Source organism: Patella vulgata, chromosome 3 (assembly GCF_932274485.2).
Source record: "Patella vulgata chromosome 3, xgPatVulg1.2, whole genome shotgun sequence".
Lineage (NCBI taxonomy): Eukaryota > Metazoa > Mollusca > Gastropoda > Patellidae > Patella > Patella vulgata.
In genome coordinates, this window is record NC_065881.2 from 54,112,225 (window position 1) to 54,132,968 (window position 20,744).

Below are 20,744 nucleotides of genomic sequence, written 5' to 3' on the forward strand. Positions count from 1 at the left end.
TGCTATTAAAATACATTTATTTTTTAAACATAAATATATGGAGAATAAATTTCAAAAATATATTTAAATTTAAAACTTTATTATGGCAGTATAATGTAGGTGTAAAATGAGCTGGGAGTATAATGATATGTTAAGGTAATAACATCAAATATATTAAATACATCACATCCCTGTGTCTACAGTTTAAAGAAACAACAGAAAATCTAAAAACAGTTGCTTATTCTATACAATCGAAATTGTTCAAGGACCTAAAAGAAGTTAAAAAGTTAACACTTAACCCTTGTGCGGATACCCTTGTGGGACCGCACGACCATATCCTTATCATTTGTGGGGAACTGGTTCATAATTGTCTAGCGAGAATTTTATACATTGTCAGCTACTTATCGTCGCATATAATGCTGCAAATAGAACGGAACTGGGGCATTGGCAACATTCACCATGTGATAAGAAACTAAAAGTATTACATTATCGGAAACGAGGGGTCTTGTAGACCCCCCCCCCCTTCTCCTTTCCTATAACATTTTGCTGGTTACATGTGCCTAATCTGTTTTGTGCTCAGTGCAAGCTTTGTATTTGGAATCGTTCTTACTGATGATATTGTGGTGATCATTCTAATAATGTAGATCTGAAAACAAATCTAGGTACTCTACCAACCCCGTCAAAAGCCGATTCTACATGGAAATGATAATTAAGCTATTTGCAGATTTTGATGGTTGCAAAAAATACTTTATAATTCATATCTTCACTGTTAATACCTCAAATATTTTTTTAATTTGATTGATTATTCTTCAGCCTTTATATGAAGCTCTAGTTTGATCGTATTTGAATAAAGTTATGCATACAAAAACCTCTTAGGATCTTAGATTACCCCTTGTTGCCGACAACGTTTTTCGTGCGACGTGTTCGTACAAGGGTTAAGAAATGTGCAATATAAAAAGTTTCAGTAAAATTTGTCTATAAACTAACAAGTTACTAATGTTTTATGACAGAAATAGAGATGCCTACAATTGCGAAATGAAAAGTATGGATTGTCTTAAACCAGGTATCCCTTTTCACCACACTTGTAGATTTCTTAATTCCTTGAACGTTACACAACGTTAATAATACATTCCCCGTCAACCCCAGAAAGCTGGTCTGAAGAAAAGGTGGCTTTTAATTCTCTGTTTTTCCCTCTTTTTAATGGCCATATCTGTATATCCACTTTGGCTTCTTTTCCCGGTTGGATTGGCTTCCTATAGTTAGAATAGGATGCATCAAAATAATATACAATTATAATATAATAATAATTTTGAGATATCTTTGTACGTAAAAATGGGGCTACCTTTACATTATGATAAAAGGTAACATCAGGTGATATTCTTGATAGGGGCGCTGTGATAAATTGCACTACACTGAGACTTTTAGAAAAGTTGAAGGCGGGAGTGTAAAAGAACGACAAATAATTATGAAAAAAAGATAAAGATATGTACACAATGTTTAAAGTGGAGTCCTAGAGTAAAGAATTACAAAAACAACCAGACAATACTAGACGATCACAAGGCTATTAAAATATGTATCAGAGAAGAGAGTATGCGTCACACGTTGGATTTTGGGAGATTTTTGGTAGAGTGCCTTTCCACATTTAACAAGCGATTCATAGCATTGCTTATCACTACATCTTTGTTTTGGGTGCCGAACAGCATAGTGCTACACCAGAAACTCCTGGTAACTGAGCCAGTGCTTTACTTACTGACTATAGTTCAAACTTTCGTTTTACTTATAAAGACTAGTCTTATTTATTTTTTTACTTGTTATATTTACCTTAACCGTGGATGAGCTCTTACATAAACATGTGCACCTTCAATGTTAAAGTCTGGATTAGTGAGATTTATTGGAAGAGGATTAAAGAAATAAACTCTAACATCTGAATATTCTTTTGCCTTCACTTCCTTATTAACCTACAAAAAGAATAAAAAAATAATTCCCATAATGTATTTCACAAAAAAGTGTAAATTCTTATAGGGTATATTATTTGATTGAAACTTGGTTAAATATAATATTGGCTATTGTAAAGACGTCATGAAATCACAATTATATATATTATTTTCTGGTGTATATTCTTAGAGGGGCTGTGCATATTGTAAAATGTTACAATAAAAATGAAACAAGCTGTAGCCTGTATAAATCACGCGGAGGGGGAAGTGGCGACATTACTTTTAAATTTGACAGAAAACATATGGATTTAACACATTCACCAAATTTATCTGAACATTTACTGAGTGGGGACTCTGCTCCACAAACTTCCGCATGGCACTAACTTGTTACATAAGAGATTGTTATTCTACCTTTATTTGTAGTTCTGGTTTTATGAAAGTCAGAGGTTCTTTCTTAACTAATGTCTGTGCAGTTTCCCCAACTTTAAAGTAAGCATACACCACCAAGCTGGCCTCGGGTTTCAACTTAGAGACATAGTCCATTGCTCGAACATGGGTTTTAAAACTATAGTCTGAAAATGCAATTAATTGAATGAAATAAATTGAGATTTTTACATCCTGCTTTTACTTACGTACACGCCAACGAGTACACGGGATCTTGGTTATTTTTTGTCCCATCCGAAGGATTGACGCTTTCCTTGTCAGCCCCCCCCCCCCCTTCCTGCATCACTGATAGGGAGAAACCACGCTGGAAAATTCTGGGCAACTTTCTCGGCCAACACCGGGATGAACCCCGGACCTCCTGGTTAGTGAGCCAGGGCCTTGCCATTGATCCACCGGCGTCCGCCATTAGATAAGAATAACAATACTGGCATCACATTTGAATTTAACGGACCAACATGGCGGGTTACACTTTATTCCCGATTTGGCAAGGATGAAAAAGCATCAGTTAAACATCTATTTGATTCATTATGAACCCATTTTATAACAGCCCAGAATTGATTGATCATGTTGTTTCACTTTCAACAACCCGAGTGTTTGATATCAGTATAAATCTTTGCCTTGTGGTTATATTCATTATTTATTTATTATTCGTTTACATATTTTACTTTTTTACTTATTATAAGGCTTCTTGAGTCTATTGAATACTATATTATATATTTTGTATGCGTTCCAATTTACTTGCAAAAAATAAAGGTCAAGGTCGCAAAATGAAATAAAATTTAACGTCATACTGGTATTTTAGATTTTTCCATGTCTTTAAATTTTAAACTTACCCGATTTCGCTTTGATGGTATGTCTACTGAATTCTCCAAATATCTTTTGGCCGCTAAGCCCAGTGTACGACGAGACGCTGACTGATACTCGACCTTCAATAGTTCGAGTTTGGCTGGAAGTATTTTTCACTATTAAACTAAAGTTGAGATCTTTGCCAATTAATGTATCCGGAATATCAAGAGACATCTTCATGTCTTGCTTATAGATTTTCAAATGAGATCGTGTACTGAATTTGAAAACACGCTCCACTACTTTCCTTTCTTCGGCATCTAAGGATAAAAAAAGAAATAACAAAATATATATAAATAGTTTTATATAAAGTAATTTATTCACAGAAAATGAGTGCTTACATAAGTATGATGCACTTAATAACAATATATTATTGTAGACATTTGAGATAAGGGTTTAAACTTTGGTTCTAACATACGTTTCAATAATAAGCAGTGGTGACCCCGAGGCAGCTATACTCACCCCACTTGACTCAATTACAGACCTTATGATTCAAAACGCACGCATTAGACCACCCAACCCCCTTACAATCCACACAGAAAACATTGTTGACGATACTTGTTTGTAACGCTTGTAGAGTATGTCGGAAGGCAGAGATCAAAAGTGAGGCTCCGGAAATGAATAAATTATAAGCAGAACATACATTGTAACATGGCATATGGACAATAAGAAAATGGTTGATATCACAAATTAGGATAAAGATCAAGTAGTTCAATTTGACAAGGGATATTCGAAATTTGTTCACAGGATTTCTTTCTACACAACGTATCTGTCAAAAGTACAGGTATACTGTTTTCGGAAAAATAATTATCGGTATCAATACACCCGACATTTACCGTATTATGAACCCATAGATAAAGCTTGGGTATTTAGCCTTCTGTTTCCTTCAATAGTATACGAAGATATCTAACACATATTAAACAAATCGCACCGTAATGAAGAAAATGTAGGCTGCTTTGAGTGATAAAATTAGAAATTAACCGTTGCTGCTTTCTGTCCGCACGATGCCTAAGAATAAATTCCATACAGGCTGCTAATTATCGTAATTTATCGAGGAATGACGAGTTGTAGATGGTTTCGTTAGTATTGGATTAAGAGAAGATGGGCGGACGTATAACTTTGTGCATACTAACCATTTTCTTTATGTTTGTAATGTAGAGTAAGATCTTCTCTTTCTGAACTACCAACAGCTTTAGTACTGATAAACTTTCCTACTGAAGAAGAGTCTATTTCAATAGCTTCCATCTTGGAACCATCTTCACTTACCTGTCATTGAAAGAAATTAATATGTTTACTGTAATTTATAAAGTTGTAACGTTAGGAAGTAATCGTATTTTAATGCCTCGGCAACAACGGAGTTCAACCTCCTACTTTACTGCACCAACCGGGATAACGCAGATGGGCATACGCCATGTAGTATTTTGCCTTGTCAGCGACGCCAAGACCTCGTATTTTCAAATGTAAAGGTTGTCCTTAACATAACGGATAGGACATGAAATGGGGTTTGACATCCTACTGTTTTGCACCATTTGGTATAATGAAGAAGGAGCTTGGTTTGTCCGAACGAATAGCCGCCTTTTTGTCAGGCCCTCCAACACAGGGATCGAACCAGGCACCATACGCAACGAGGGTTCGTGGTATAATCATCACACATGCGCATTGTAGAAATCAATATGGGCCGGGAATAGAATATGAACGCGTTCTGTGACTGTGGATATTAAAATTTAAATAAAGGTTCAGGATAGCTTGTATTGTTTTGAAATAAGGGTTGTATATTGTGATAACATATGGAACATTTTTGTGTAAATCCTTACTTAATATTAGAATGTTTAGTGAAATCGGGACCTGGTCTGAGGCCTCGTTCATTTCATTTATTATCATGCCCTGTGATGTAAATAGACACAATACTACACTGTATAACATTTTGAACAACAGAAAGGAAATGAAATCTGTGTTTAATCAGATAACCTTTAATGTGTCATGCGCAATATCGTTTACTCTGTGATATCGGTACTCAGTGAGTTGCCGTTTGGTGAATCATAACTACACGTAACAAAAAATTATTCTAAAGATATCTAAGCAAGTTACATTGAGAAGTGTAAAACATACCTTCCAAAACACCCTGTCACCATTTACCTCACTGAATATAAATCGTACATCGTGATTCAAATGAATATCTCCATTTTTAATTGCTTTTAGTGAAGCTGGTCCACATCTCATTACACCTAATTACAATAAACATGTAAAACATTATAATTAACCATAAGTTGTTTCCTGTTGTGAATGGGGGCGAGTGACTTTTGGACTAGAATCTTCTTGGTTCGAACCTCCAAAGTTTGTCAAGTTTGGCATTCGGAATTCGAGGAATAATAGGTTAAAACTTCGGCGAACGTGAGAAATTCTTTTTCGTGGGACTGTTAACTTGGCCATGTTAAGTAAATATACGGGGCCCTTATTAACAAAAACTTAAACTAAAATCCTTAAAATCGATTTCAACAAAACTCAAATTTTCTCTTAAGATAAACCGTATTCACTAAGTTAAACATCTATTTTAGTCGATTTTAGCTAAAATAGCACATTGTCAAGACAATTAAACCATATAACGAATTGAACTAGGGATTTTCACGGATAAGGGGAGTGAAGTCTTACATTCAATCTATCAAGACCAACATCAAGCAAATGGATAACGTTTACTTACCATCACTAACCTCTTGAGGCGTTGCATCATGGGCTTGCCAGCCATCATAACCATCGGGTAAATCACGTCTGCGAAACCAAGACTCGTTCCAGACATGAAAATTCCTGAGTTAAAATAAAACTCTACATTTTGAATATATCTATAAGTTAGCATCGGTGATAATAATTAGACACTCAATAAAGTCATCTTATTTGTGGAAACTAAATCTTAAAATTGGTTTTGTGGCTTTTTCATCATTCTAAATTAAAATCCTAACACAGATTGAAGAATATGTGTTTAAAAAATCAGGCAGTTTTCATTTAGCCTTTGGACTCGTTACAGCAAAGAAAGAAAAGGCATCACAAGCATTCAATATAATTACCAGATAGAGTCATCCATGTCCCTAATAGGTTCACCATCTTCATCAAAATGGGAATCTATGGTCATACTATTATCTGTATCGTGAGCGGAAGAAAAATTGGTCACAGATCTTGTAGGTATACCCAGGGCACGTAACACTGAAATAATTCACAGATCAAATAGATAGATATGGGTCACGAGGCAATGGGACATAAATTTATAACTGTAATGTTATAACGTTGAACTTCATAATATGATACTAATATTTGTATGACATAATCTATATTTAAATAACTTTTACATCAGTGCCAAGATCTTTCGGCCTTAATGTAAAAGTTATTTAAATATAGATTATTAGCATTTTTGCTCAGGAAACCTGAGAGTTTGTTTTTATATACATGTATATATATAATTATATCGATCATTGTTAAGACAATTTGGAGTAAGGGTTGGGTTACATTGGTGTTCTGCAAATGAATTTTTAAGTAACCGCAGTGACGTGAATCCAATGTAACTATCAAAGATCAACCCCTGCTACCCAATCCAGTAAATAGTGCCTCGTAAATCCAGGCAGTCAATCTCTGATGCATTCAATTTTATGGGTTTTACCTGGTTAGAACGGAGGTAGCTTTAGCTATGTAGATTTAAAAACACCGTTTGAACACGACATTGTGTATCTTTTCGTAAGGTATATATTAAGGATCTAATACGTGACAAAGACTTACGTGTTGTTACCACGCCAGAGAAAACCCAACATTGGCCATATCTAACAGGTTCGCCTTTTTTCATAAATTCTTCTAAAATACGCACACTCCCATTCCAAGCCAATGGTCTTGTGCAGTCGCTTGGGTAATCCGATGTCCAACGACCCTCTAAAACCCCATCGTCATCACAACTATTAGTCTAGAATAGATCATAGAAAAGTGTATTTAGTTCTATGAATAGAATAAAGTGTAAACCATCATGTAAAACTATTAAATACAAACTATATATAAGTCCATGAAATTTTAATGCATCAATAACAAAAGACCGGATTAACATGAGGTGGGCGTTTCCAAATCTTAAATAACGACAGCGTTGAGCTTTTGTGTAATTATTTGTTTGCTTACTCAGAAATCATCGCATACAAACCTGGGCAGAAATTACACGAACTATGCTAACAATACTTCTTCTGGCACCTTCCTTAAGCTCTGCTCTATCCAACAGATACATAGCAGCTTCTAAACAAGGTTCGTCAAACTGTAAATGTACAAATCAGTATCATCAATGACGGCCAAGAAATAATCCAGTTGGAAGTCATCGACTTTTTCCTGGATACAACAGCCTGAAAGAGAGCGACTTCGGTTCGGTTTGATGAATTTCGCTAGGCCACAGTAGTCAAAGCTACAACGTGATAAGAACAACGATGTTTACCTGACCAAAAACCCAAGGTCTACCTCTATATGACCTTGACGAACCAGCCCATATCATACCCGACTCATTCATAACATATTCATTTCTCCAACTTTCATTTTTCATATACACATCATCCTCTGAAATAAATAATCAGTAATAAATGGTTGGCTCTTGCTTAAACGGTTGTTGTAATAAGAGCGCCTGGAAAACTTTCAGTCTAATCAAAATTAGAATAAAATTTCATCCCGTCATTTTTTATTAACATTAGAAATAAAAAGAATCGAAATTTACGTCAGATCGCAAAGCCTTATTCTTACTTAACTACTCAAGCTCAGATATCACATCCGAGATGTGAAATCTAGAAAACCAGAAGGGGAAATGGTGACTGTTTGTTATTTTCGGTTAATGTTCAGGGCTATAATTTAAAAATGGCAATAGGAACTAAACCCATTGAGAGGAACAAGGCAACTGATCGGAATTTACCTGGACACCAGGGATTAAAGATGATATAAATATCTTCGTCTTCAACTTCAAACCTCGAGACTTTATCGCTATCCTTTAGTTTAGTCTCAATAAATAACTTATATTTTCCAATGATACTGGTTACTGGTGGCGTTACGTCAAAACTCACATCTTTATCCGTTATCTTCACCTTATCTACCTTCCACTGATATAGGTCAGTAGTCATGGTGGTATTAGCTCCTGTCTCTGGCAGGGCCAAAGTAACCAAACTGCCTTTATTCTCCATCGGCTTTCGGCCTTAAATATAAGTGTAATATGTTTGGATTAGCAGCAACTGTATTCCCCCAAAAATATAAATAAATTAATGGTTATGTTAACTGAATTTGATTTGAACTGTAATGACAGAATTGTTAGACTGTCTTTTTTGTCTTGTGTTAATGTACTGAATTGGTCGGGTCGTGTTTTGGGAGATATAGGCTGGTAGGGGAACTTCGGATTTAGGTGAGCTTGGGAAAAAAATTCGAAACAAATGATTCTTGCCTTTTATGAACCCAAAGCCAGGTTACACGTGTGCTCCCCAGACTCTGTCTTCTACAAAATAGCCCCAAAACCTTTCGAAATTTTTATTCTCACTTGACTCCAAAGACTTTCGTAATAACATCAATGTAGGTTCGTCTCCTACGGTATTGTCGACTTGGTCACGCCCCCCCCCCCCAAACACGCTTGTTACCAGACCACCTCAACACAGCATAATGAAATTAAGTTCACCGTGGGCACAGTACGAGACAACAGTCTTCCCTTTCTAGATGTCAATATCAGAAGAACCAACAAACCGTTCCAAACTACAGTTTATAGGAAACCAGCCCACAACAATCAGTATCTCCATTACAAACCCAACGACGACTCGTATCAGGCCAAGTGAGCCACCATCACGACACTCACCAACCGTCCCTTAATATCTGTGACCATATCTACTTCATAATGCAATCTCAAACAATTTCAGCATTTAACCAAAATCCTGCTACTCAACACAACAAAGTTAACAATAACTGAGCCATCACCCATCCGCGTCAGCATACAATTACATGACAGTACATCCTACCGAATCAGTATGGTGGATATTAATAGTTGCGCTAATAATATTATTTTTTAAAAATCATGGTGTTGGGGGTGTTTATGGTTACTTGCAATTTGATAATACATTTAGAGTGTGTAAAGTTAAATAAGGCGGTTTTACAAGAATCATTCATTTTGAGGTCGGATACCAAAACTAAATCCCCCATTAAAAAAATTGCCCAAGGTAGATAGTGGTGGATTTTTTTCATAGAGTTCTATGCACATATCTCCTTACAAAAAAGCAAAAATCATTTGTTTCGGATTTTTTTCCCCAGGTTGGAGTGTCTCCTACCAGCCTAATATATATATATATATATATTGAAGCAGCACAAGTCCATCAATCATTGGATCGAAATACTGTGCACACGGTGACTGGATGTTTGATTATTATCAACATCTAAGTAATATCATGGACTTTGTTGTCTTTATCATCTGTGGCCAATGGTGGGTAGCATCTAAGCAGAAAGTGTAGCGCGTTAATGCTTCAGAATTTCCAATACGTTGAAAGTAAACAGAAAGGGTGGCACTCATCTGAATTAACTCATTTTAAATTATGTAAATTAGCGGACTATGATATCCTAAACAAACCTGTAGTGAGCTGTATGCTGACAATGTCATATTTTTGGTCGGGTTTTCTATCAAAACTGACTGTAATTTTGAAGGGCTGGCCTCGTCTTACTACTAGATCATCGTTATCATACTCATCTGCATGGTGTTTAGCTCTATTACTCTCTTCGTTAAAGTCTATTTTTGTTACATCCAGAGATTTATCTGAAATAGGTAAGTTTTATATGTTGGTCATTTGAACATTTGTTCACGTGTATCTTTGAGCAATGGAGAGAAACAGCAGACCCTGGAGAAGTCCCGTGAAGTGAACAGACGACTCAAAAGTCCTTGTCATGATTAGGCACAAGAACGGGACCGAAACCTCAGCACTACTAGCATCGATGAATTAGCTTATGATCTAAAGCGCATGCTGAGATCGCTCGGGCAGCCAACTCCATTCTTTAAAAACAGATCAAGCGGATGATGAAAATGTATTTAATCTCCTACGATACGGCTGTTAATTTATAGTTCAACCAACTCCTATTCCACCAGAGGATATATTATAAAACAATGAGTCATTTGTTTTATCAAATATGTGCTAGTCACTCTTACTGTATTGTGATGATATTAAGAGTCCAGATTTTCGGTGCAAACTTTGTCCAAAATATATAAATAATTACTATGATAAATATTATTTTCAAACCTGCTTTGGTCGGTTTAACGGGTTTGATAACATATCTCTTCCAAAATTCAAAATCACTTATATCTGTAGTTGTTCGCCCACCCATCAGTTTATCCAAATATGTACGTCTCCTATAATAAATTATGTTAATATAAAACTACTACAAAATTTACAATTCTTATAACTTTCTTGTAAATATAAGTAATGATTCTCTAATAATTCTTTTCAATAATAAATAATTCTTAATTTGATTCGGCACAAAAAATAAGTTATGTGAAAATGTAAAAGTGTTTACGTCTGCAATTAAACTATACTAGAAGGGGTTGGCTTTATATAGGTGTGGCTGAGATGGTCCTTCAGATATTTTAAGTCTGGAATGGTTCTTCAAATCTCTAATACTGGAATTTTATAATAATAATTATCTACATGCAATTACAAGACTACAGATCAACATAAAAGACTAACGTTTTAATGGACATGCATGTACTCGTGCTTATGTGGAATTAAATCTAAACACTTGTCGAGATCAAGACATGTTGACATCAAGCATTGATGTAATAACTTACAATATTATAAAAAATAAAATTATGGTATATACAACAATTAATAGATTAATCATACGATTGCCATGTTCACCAGACACACCATATTGACAGTAACTTCCTATAAAGGTTTTAAAAACAATAGGGGATTATAATAAGTTTTCATGCTTTGGCTAGTCACATGTTAATAGTACACGCGCGATTAATGTTTTGAAAGAATAGACACACATAGGCGTACGGGTCAGATCATCTTCAACAGAAGGCTTAATCTCGCTTTTACTACGTAAAACTCGCAGTAGTTGCTTCAGGAACATGGGATCCGATGGACGTTACGACCTGAAATGCCCCCCAAAATTCCCGTTTACACACGGCGGTGTCAGTCCTCAGCAAGTATTCAATTAAAAGAAAAGTAAAACTAGTGTTTTATTAGATTTCGGGCACTTTGCCAAGCAGAGTGGCTGCAGACAATCCATAGTCAATTTAGTACAAATTCGCGGTATACAATAAACAGAAAAGTAAAATTAGTGTTATATTAGACTTCGGGCACTTTAATTTGCCAACTAGATTATATCATAATTTTTCACCCACTTATTCAATAAACAGAAAAGTAAAATTATTTTGTCAACTATAGGTTATATCATATTTTTTTCCGCACTTTATCCGTCTGCCCAAAAGTTAAGGGGGAGGGGGCAGTTGATATAATATAAGCCCAAACTTTGTAATTAACTAAAAAAAAATCCTACATTATTATATATATTGTAGTTATAAAAACTTAAAATATGAATATTGATAAATAACGGCTGTTGCTGTCTTGTCATTGCGGGCTGTAAACCCGGAATTTTACAGATATTTTTACTATTTATGCCAATAATGAACAATTGGGTTCATTTACTCATTATACGTTATAATTGATTAATCAATTAACCATATAGGTCTGTATAAATAGATTGCAGAAGTGAACTTTTGACCTGGTAGATAGATTATAATAATATACAAAACATTTATATAGCACTGTCTTCACCGAAGTGCTCCGATGTGCTTTACCTATACAAATACATATATTTTAAAAGATGAATGATAATAAATATACAAAGTATAGTACGTAAACTAAATAAATGAATATCCATATCTAACTGTAAAAATAAATGGTTTTAATTTAGTCTTTAAAACTTACTATTCAATAGCTATTATGTAAATTAAAGGGATTTGGACTTTATACAATAAAAGATCATTGCTGGGATTTAAGGTGACCAGAAGATGATCTGAGACTTCAACGGTTAAATAAAATGGCGCCATAATTTATACACTTAAATGTTAAAGAGTCATTAGGCGAGAGCGGTTTTCTGACTTCAGATAATATATGAATTAATAAACATTATAACCAACTCTCTGGGACACCAGGTGGCTTAACTGTTGAATGGATTTGACACTACTCGCTCTCTGCATTAAACATTAACATGGCCGAAGACTGTTGATAACCGGACTTTCTATCGATGTTTCATCTATTGTCATGGCAATCGAGAATGACGAGAATAAGAACTGTGGGAGGGGCTATCCACCTGCGATGGCTATTTATTATCAAAACTTCAAACATTTATAACTTTGCCCAGTATAAATTAACTTGATTGAAATTTTAAATATATTTATTTTTAATTATCTATTTTGAACCATTAACGCAATATCGATCGTCTTTATCTCTAAATTTCGCACAATGTATGATTAATAGATATTTTCCCATGAAACGTTTCATATGCTAGTATTTTCCATGGTTTAATTAATTTGTCTAAAGAAGCTCCCACATTATGTATCTTATGTTACAACATTTTACAAAACTATTCAGACTACATCTCTTAAATACAAAGTCCTCCAACCACTCATCGTTGGTCAACTTATTGTTTAAACGCCATCTTTATTGTGTCATTATTCCCTTATCTTATTTCATTAAAATAATTTAAGTTTCTTGTCCTAACATCATAACAATTATTATTCATATCCGTTTATATGACTTTATTTAATATCCTCATTCTTATCAATTTGATAACCGGGAAGAAAAGCTCGTAAAAAAAAATGTCTACACTTTCTTTAGTGTGTACATGTTTGTACGGATTCATTGTTTTGTAAGTTTCATTAGTTTATTTTTTTGATGAACTGTGTCTACATATTTGATTGTCATATATTTTATATTTATATTATTTCATAAAAAAAAACTTTTGGCGTGGTTTTTCTCTGCTTTTGGTTACATGTATTTGTGACTTAGCTTTCGTATTTTGCTCTACCACTTCGACTGCATTACTATTGACTGTGCGTATACTCTTTCATAAACACTCGATACCACTTATACCACACTAATTGTTCATGGAAATTATCAATTTATCAAGATGTCTACACAAATCTATGAATAAACACTTTGAAATTTACTTTCCTGTGGTTATTCTTGGGCAATATTGTATCAGGGACATCACAGCTATCTAGTGTGCTTAGTTCAAAGTATTTGCATCCTTTTTTAATTATACCAACGCTTTAAACATGTTCTCATGTTATACGTATTTTTACTAAATAGTGTAAATTAAGTGATATGGTGTCTTTCCAATGTCTCGTGGTTTGTTGCATATAACTATAATAAGGTCGTGATGTTACATCCTAATAATATTTTATTATACTTGTTGTATACCATTAGGTCAACCAGATAACAGTATTTACGGGATTATATAGCTCTATCAACGGAAGTTCTACTTCGATTTTGTTACAGAATCAAACTTATAGCGGATTTAACTTTGTCTCTTTAACGTGACAGTCACACATTTTTCAAGGTTATACCTAAGAATCGAGGAGTTTAATAATAACATTTTTAGAAAAGCTGTAAATAAGCACAAATATTCATGAATAACTTACGATCTGGTGGTCATCCGATGTGTACTTGCTCGATTTGGTCGTCTACGAGCCATCTTAAATTATTATCTTTCTGTGAACCAAAAACGCTGACCTTGGTGAATCTTGAAAAATGGGTTATACGGTTGAACGGCACTGACGCGAACTGTGCAGTAATTTGATCTGAAATTGAATAGATCCACTTGGACTAGTTACTATAATATGTTTTGTGCATGTATATAACCAGCTGAGCTCATACAAGCATTTATACTGTGTAAAAGTAAACGTATGTTCGGCAACAACCAGCCATCAAGTCGACCCGTAATCGCTCAAAAGTTATCATTCAGCGCCACAGCATTTATTTGCATGGTCAGTTTATGTGTGGCTGATTTAGTTCTGTGGGTATAAACGTTCAGTGCTCAATAAAACCGTTGGTTACCAAACTACTAGGGTGAAACGCATCGGGTCAATGATTACCATATGTGTTAATTGTTATCGCAAGCACTGATATACTTAATTTTATCATATCATACTTTCCACAGTGTTTCCGCCCATATAAACTACTGCACTGGTTGTATACGGTTCTGGGTTTAGTCACATGCTAAACTTCAGCTCAAAGCCTCGCAATTCGTGATTTTAACTATTTTTTTTATAATGTCAATAGTGTAATATATACATCGATTGAGATTCAAACGGCATGCCTGCTATTATTTAGGATGCATCTTAAGATTTTCCACGGTTACAATCAGTTACAGGTTTTTTTTCACCAGAACAGTATAATATTACCCCCCTCCCCCCACACACACACACCCACCCCCTCACACCCATCTCGCATCTACATATTTCGTCAAATTTGACAATTCCCTTATTATATTTCTATAGTTCTTAAATTGATAACTATTGTAACAAAATTCGCTTACCTGCACAAAGTATTCCCTGTAAGATAAGATAAGATAAGATTTTATTGTATCATTCTTTAAAACAGGTTCGTATTGAATACCAACAGAGCGTGTCAGCGCCTGTGCATTTCTTCCATGTTGTGATTTACATTCACACATGTATAAATAGTCCTATTCATTAATATTACAGTATATAATAATATAGCCCTATATAAAATATTGTTATAACGTGTAGGACTATTGATACGCTGTATGATTGACCCCACTATATATTATGTATTCTACATGGTTTGTTTACACTTGTAATATAAATGTGAGCTAAAATATATTGGGGAAATTGAAAGTCATTTCTAGAATAAATTTGAAGTTGACCCCTCTGATAAAATGTTTAAAATTCAGGTATTAATAGGAGATATTTATGGTCATGTAAAGTAGCGGATATCTTGAAATACCTTTATTCTGTGAGGTAAAACCTCTAGTTACTACAGATACATTTTTTTTCATATAGCGCGATCAGTATAATTGTCACTAACCTGGTAATCATGACTTATTAAATCTACTGATCCACTCTGAACCGAGATTTTAGCCTCGGTCATCAGTACTAAAGTCAGTACATTAAAAAACATAGTCTCGATTATCCATTTATGGATTAAATCATCAATGAGCGTTCAGCGGCAAATCGGATTTCAATCCAGTAAATATCGCAGGCTAGCGATGACATCGAGAGTTGATTGTGGTCTGTATTAGTTAATTAATGCCTAATTAATAATTTAGATAATATTTTAGGCCTAAAAAAAGGACCTGCAATGGTCAGATTTAGCTCTTGCATATGGTGTAGTGGTGATATATTCGAACAGATTTTTAAATCGGATAAAAATTGTGACCTCTAGGGGGATCATAGGCTAAAACCTCGATTTTTCGTACAATCAGGGACAATAATCCAGGCAGTTACCATCAGATAAGCGTGAATATCGAAATGGACCAAGATCTTTGAGTTATAGATTTCAAGTTTCATCAAAATCGGATAAAAATTGTGAACTCTAGAGTAGGAGAAAAAATTTTCGATGGACAGGAGCGATAACAATATATTATGTTGGCGTATAAAAATTAGATACAACCTTTTTTATACATGATAAATAATATCGAAGCCTATAACTACCATTCATAATTTCTACTTTTCGCCTCTTCAAAACACGAAAGTCGAAAAGTCGAAAAGTAGAAGTTACGACAAAATGTGAGGCGACAACACGCTATACAAGCCAAAATCAACTCGAAAATAGGAAATTAAGAAATAACACACAGCGATAATAGCGCCCCTCGTTTTTTCCTAATTTCTTATTTTCGACTTGCATTTTGGCTCGTATACCGTCTTGTCGTATTTTTGTATTTATTGATGTCAGTACTGATTATAAAATGTAATGTTTAATGAGTCTTAAATATTGGAGATTAGAATCCCATATTTTTACTGTAAGATATAAACATTATAATTGATTGAAAGAGACCAATATTGAATTATAATTCGTGTTTTCAATTTAAAATATTGTGAAAAATATTGAGTTACAGGTTTCATTTGCTCATTTAATCCTATAATAACCTAATTGTCATAATACTTTCGCTTTGCTTTTCATTTCTCGCTTGTATATATTTAGGAAATGACGATACTTATCAAATCTCCAGCTATTTTAGGCGACCTTCGAGTCAAGGGGATCACGTGGCTAAGTGGGTAAGACGCTAGATCGCTAGCCTGGAGGTCGGGTGTTCGATCCCTGCATTGGCCGAGAAAGTTCATCCAGATTTTCCGGCGTGGTTCTCCCTTGTCAGTGATGCAGGACGGAGGGGCTGACAAGGAAAGCTGTCTAGTTGTTCGGATGAGACGAAAAACCGAGGTCCCGTGTACACATTGGCGTGCACGTAAAAGATCCCTTGGCAGTTGGAATTCGATATAAGAGTAGGCCGTAGTGCCGCTGTCCGGGCAAAATTTCCCTCATAGCACACTGTATGGCGTATGCCCGTCTTCATTAGCCCAGGTTAGGAGCAGAACAGTAGGACGTTAAACCCCATTTCATTTCATTTCATTTCATTTCCTTCGAGTCAATAGTGGTAAGCATGTTTCTGATTGGTCATCATTATCTAAGTTGTTATTGTTGTTAAGATATCCATAAATTGTTGGATAGAGACTAGAAAATTCTAATCTAAATGCCATTCAATAATAAACATTGAATAGACTTGTGTACTGTGTTTGATCAACATACCCTTGGTTATTTCAGTTCAGCTCTGAACGTCAACGCTGGTTTCATTACACTTGCCGCGAAACACTGTAACGATTTGTAGTTTTGGCAGGATCTGTGCATTGATCGTACTCACCGTACTGGCCACTAGAGTCTTAGCCTCGCTTCTCCATTTTAAAATTAAATCATTAAACAGTGTCGATGAAGGGATCTGTCCTAGTGGGTATTTGGACTACTTGACCGGCGAGGGTATTTACTCGCGAGGGGTGGGGGGGGGGGGCTATTTGATGGCGTTACCGGAGGGTGGTGGGGTTCGTGGACTCAGGTGGAGGTATTTCTCTATAACTTATAAGGGTATTTGAAAGTAAGGAATTAAGTGCTATGCATTAAACTAAGAACATTGAATAAAGAGCTGTTTGTCTTCCATAGTTTAAAAGCAGGGTTATTGTGTTCCAAAGTCCCGCGCAATCATACGGATTATCGCTATACTAGTTGATAATTTTCCATCGAATTTAGTCATGGCGTTGATGTAATAAATCTATACACCAAAGTTTACCAGTCTCAATCAATTAGAATCATCGTGTGCCAAAGCATCGATCAATGAAATTGCTTATCTCGGTCTCGCCCAAGCAGGGAATGTTAATCATCGAACTATTCAAAGTATTCATATAACGAACGCCAACAGGGGATCACGGTGGCTAAATGGGTAAGGCGCTGGCTCGCTAGCCTGGAGGTCGGGTGTTCGATACCTGCATTGGCCGAGAAAGTCCTTCCAGATTTTCCGGCGTGGTTTCCCCTTGTCAGTGATGCAGGACGGAGGGCCTGACAAGGACAGCAGTCTAGTCATTCGGATGAGACGAAAAACCGAGGTCCCGTGTACACATTGGCGTGCACGTAAAAGATCCCTTGACAGTTGTCCCTTGACAGTTGGAATTCGATATAAGAGTAGGCCGTAGTGCCGCTGTCCGGGCAAAATTTCCCTCATAGCACACTGTATGGCGTATGCCCGTCTTCATTAGCCCAGTTCGGAGCAAAACAGTAGGACGTTAAATCCCATTTCATTTCATTTCATGAACGCCAACAGCAAGTATCAAATGGGACAATTTAATTGGTTGAATCCCGCAGCATTAAGTCTAATACGACCAAGCAGGCGTTGGAGAAAAACTGGTTATTTCAGTTCACACCGTTCACGATATTATATTATTAACCGATGAAAGCCGCGGTGACGCTCCCTTACTAACCCTGAGGTCCCGGGTTTGTTCCCAGTGTTGCCTGAGAATGTTCATCGTTGTTTCCCCCTGTCAGTGGTACTAGACCTGGGCCCGGTTCCTAGAAAATTCTTAAAGTAAGCACATTATAATAATAATAATAATAATATCTTTATTTCGAAAGGGTGAACAAACTAGGTCCGATATGTATGGACCTTTCTGATGATTTACTCATGCTTCATTTTTTCTTACGTAAAAAATTTATAAAAATACCGTCCCTGGAAAATTCTCAAGATCAATCTTACGTAAGCACAAGTCAAGTATAAGTCTAAGCACATTGTGACTGTAATTGGTAAAGTTTACCATAAACTGAGACCTCTATGACTGAGACTAATATGCTCTTTAACGTCATAAAAACAACTTTGGTATGCGAATTACGTCATAAATTTGTCGTCTTTTTCATTGACGTCATATATATATTATATGGTTGATTTAGATTCATTTGACATGTCCCCTATAGGCCTACACATATAAAATGTGCCACAAGATAAAAAAATGCAGACACATACAAACTAACTGAATAATTGTGAGAGTGCCTGATCTTAAAGTAGCCTGTGTGTTTGTAGCCTATTGTTTACTAATTGGCAAATAAATGAAATGGTTTAAGGGTATAGGCCTAAAAGAAAAGCGAAATTTTCTATAGCATTCTTAATTTGAAATTTCTTCTGGAGAAGGATTTTCTCTGTCTTATAAATTGTCTCTTTGGTATCAAAAGGTGTCGGAAATGCCGTCGAATAACTCTACGGTCAGCCATCTTTTTGAAGCAGAAACAGACTTAAGGTTGGTAATTCTATATAAGCAAGTCGTAGGCCTTGCTTGGTACTTGTGCTTAGATTGACAAGAACGTTCTTAAGAATTTTCTGGGAACACAAAATAGGGTAAGTTTACTTAAATGCAAAGTCTACTTAAATCTAAGCACAAGAACGTGCTTAAGAATTTTCTAGGAATCGGGCCCTGGCAAGGAACATTCGTTTGGATAGGACGTGTGTTGGCGGGCACATAATAGAATCACTCATGGACAGTTACAATTCGATGAGGAGTAGGCGGAATTACCCCCATGGCACACTGCATGGCGTATGCAAACCTTCTTTAGGCGGCGTCGTTCAGAAAACCTCATTTCATTTCTATTAACTGGTGGGGCCATAATATGGTGTCTAGGAGAGTAAGGCGCGGAGTCACTAACCAATGCAGTCCCGGGTTAGATCCGCGTATGTTCGCCGAGAAACTTGATCAAGATTTTTCAGCGTTGTTCCCCCTTGTCAGTGCCACTGAACGGAGCGTTGAGCAGCGTCTAGTCGTTCGGATGGGACAAAAATGACTCCAAGGTCCTTTGTAAATTACGTTCGCTAGTACATATATACATAAGAAACCTTGGCAGTTGGAATTCGATGGATCGAGTAGACGGAAACACAGCTGCCGGGGCAAAATGTTCCTAACAGTACACTAATAGCCTACACTTCACGACGTATGCCAGTCTTCATTAGCCCAGGTGGTGCAGAAATTCCCGTTAAATCCCACTTCGTTTCATTTCATTTCCATTAGCCAGTTGCTTGTGGACAAAAACATACAGATTACATTACCTGATGCAATTTAATTATCAAAATGCGTAATTTCAAAATAACGTACAATAACGTAATCAAGTTATCATCTTAAAAAAAACATAGTAACTATATTCGGTTTTATTCTTCCACGATTTCAACTGTTTCACCAAATTTTAACTAAGATAAAATCCAAATTTAAGTAATTTGATTGGATAATATTAGACTGATTTTAATGCTTAACCAATCAAAATTGAAGTATCTACTAAAATTTGGATTTTACCTTAAGTTAAAATTTCGTGAAACAGGCCCCAGGTCTTTTACATTGTTTGACATTAACCAACTGCTATTAAGTAGACTACTTTTATTTTAGCTGAGTGCCGAGACATACAAATATTATTGATTCAATTTGGCTCGTCTTCATAATACAACATATTACAACATAATAGACACTATTCAGATTTTGAATATATACAGCCAGTCGGGGGCAAGGGGGGGGGGCACTCCCCCAAAATGGTCAGGGATCATCATGTGGAGTATTTACGTTATTAAACATTACAATTTACATATATTATTGGTTATGCTCTGACATCTATCTTCCAAATAGATGTACTGACTATCGTGTTGTCTTGTAGCTTTGTTCACCCGTCCAGAGATGAACTAACCCTGGTCTGATCCCTAATGTATTGCACACGATGGATTATACGAGTTATTTCCCTTCCTCTACCGGCCATGGGCATCGAGCTGTTAACCCGGGTGAAAATAACGGACGTCTGATTACGTGCGCACCACATTTTGATGTTTTCATTATTGGAAATGTTGTTAGTGCATTGTTAAAGATGCGAATGACATTCATTTTGAGCTTGATATATGATAATATGTATGTAGAGGTTTAATCATGCACGTAAGTCCAACTATGAATTGTTTTGGAGCTTTGGTAATCTCCGTACAATATCATTCATT

At 35.8% G+C, this 20,744-nt stretch overlaps 2 protein-coding genes across 3 annotated transcripts in view; one reads left to right on the top strand and one right to left on the bottom strand.

The window, feature by feature from the left end:
- LOC126814854 (protein-glutamine gamma-glutamyltransferase K) lies at positions 1-14,882 on the bottom strand. The gene is made up of 16 exons (XM_050540270.1): positions 14,769-14,882; positions 13,873-14,031; positions 10,460-10,569; positions 9,799-9,981; positions 8,116-8,391; positions 7,651-7,769; positions 7,369-7,476; positions 6,963-7,140; positions 6,260-6,395; positions 5,899-6,002; positions 5,310-5,425; positions 4,334-4,466; positions 3,191-3,460; positions 2,325-2,485; positions 1,801-1,937; positions 1-1,232 (listed from the first exon to the last, which is right to left on the bottom strand). Exons 2-16 carry the CDS (start codon positions 13,923-13,925, stop codon positions 1,088-1,090), a joined length of 2,229 nt encoding a protein of 742 aa, XP_050396227.1. The 5' UTR covers positions 13,926-14,031; positions 14,769-14,882; the 3' UTR covers positions 1-1,087.
- Positions 13,022-20,744, top strand: part of LOC126814852 (chloride channel protein C) — a 24,358-nt gene continuing 16,635 nt past the window's right edge. The window contains exon 1 of one of the 2 annotated variants that reach the window (XM_050540258.1): positions 13,022-13,097. The gene's annotated coding sequence lies outside the window, so the exon portion shown is untranslated. Of the gene's footprint in view, positions 13,098-20,520; positions 20,686-20,744 lie in introns of those variants that run through there. The other variant, XM_050540257.2, reaches the window with a different exon arrangement.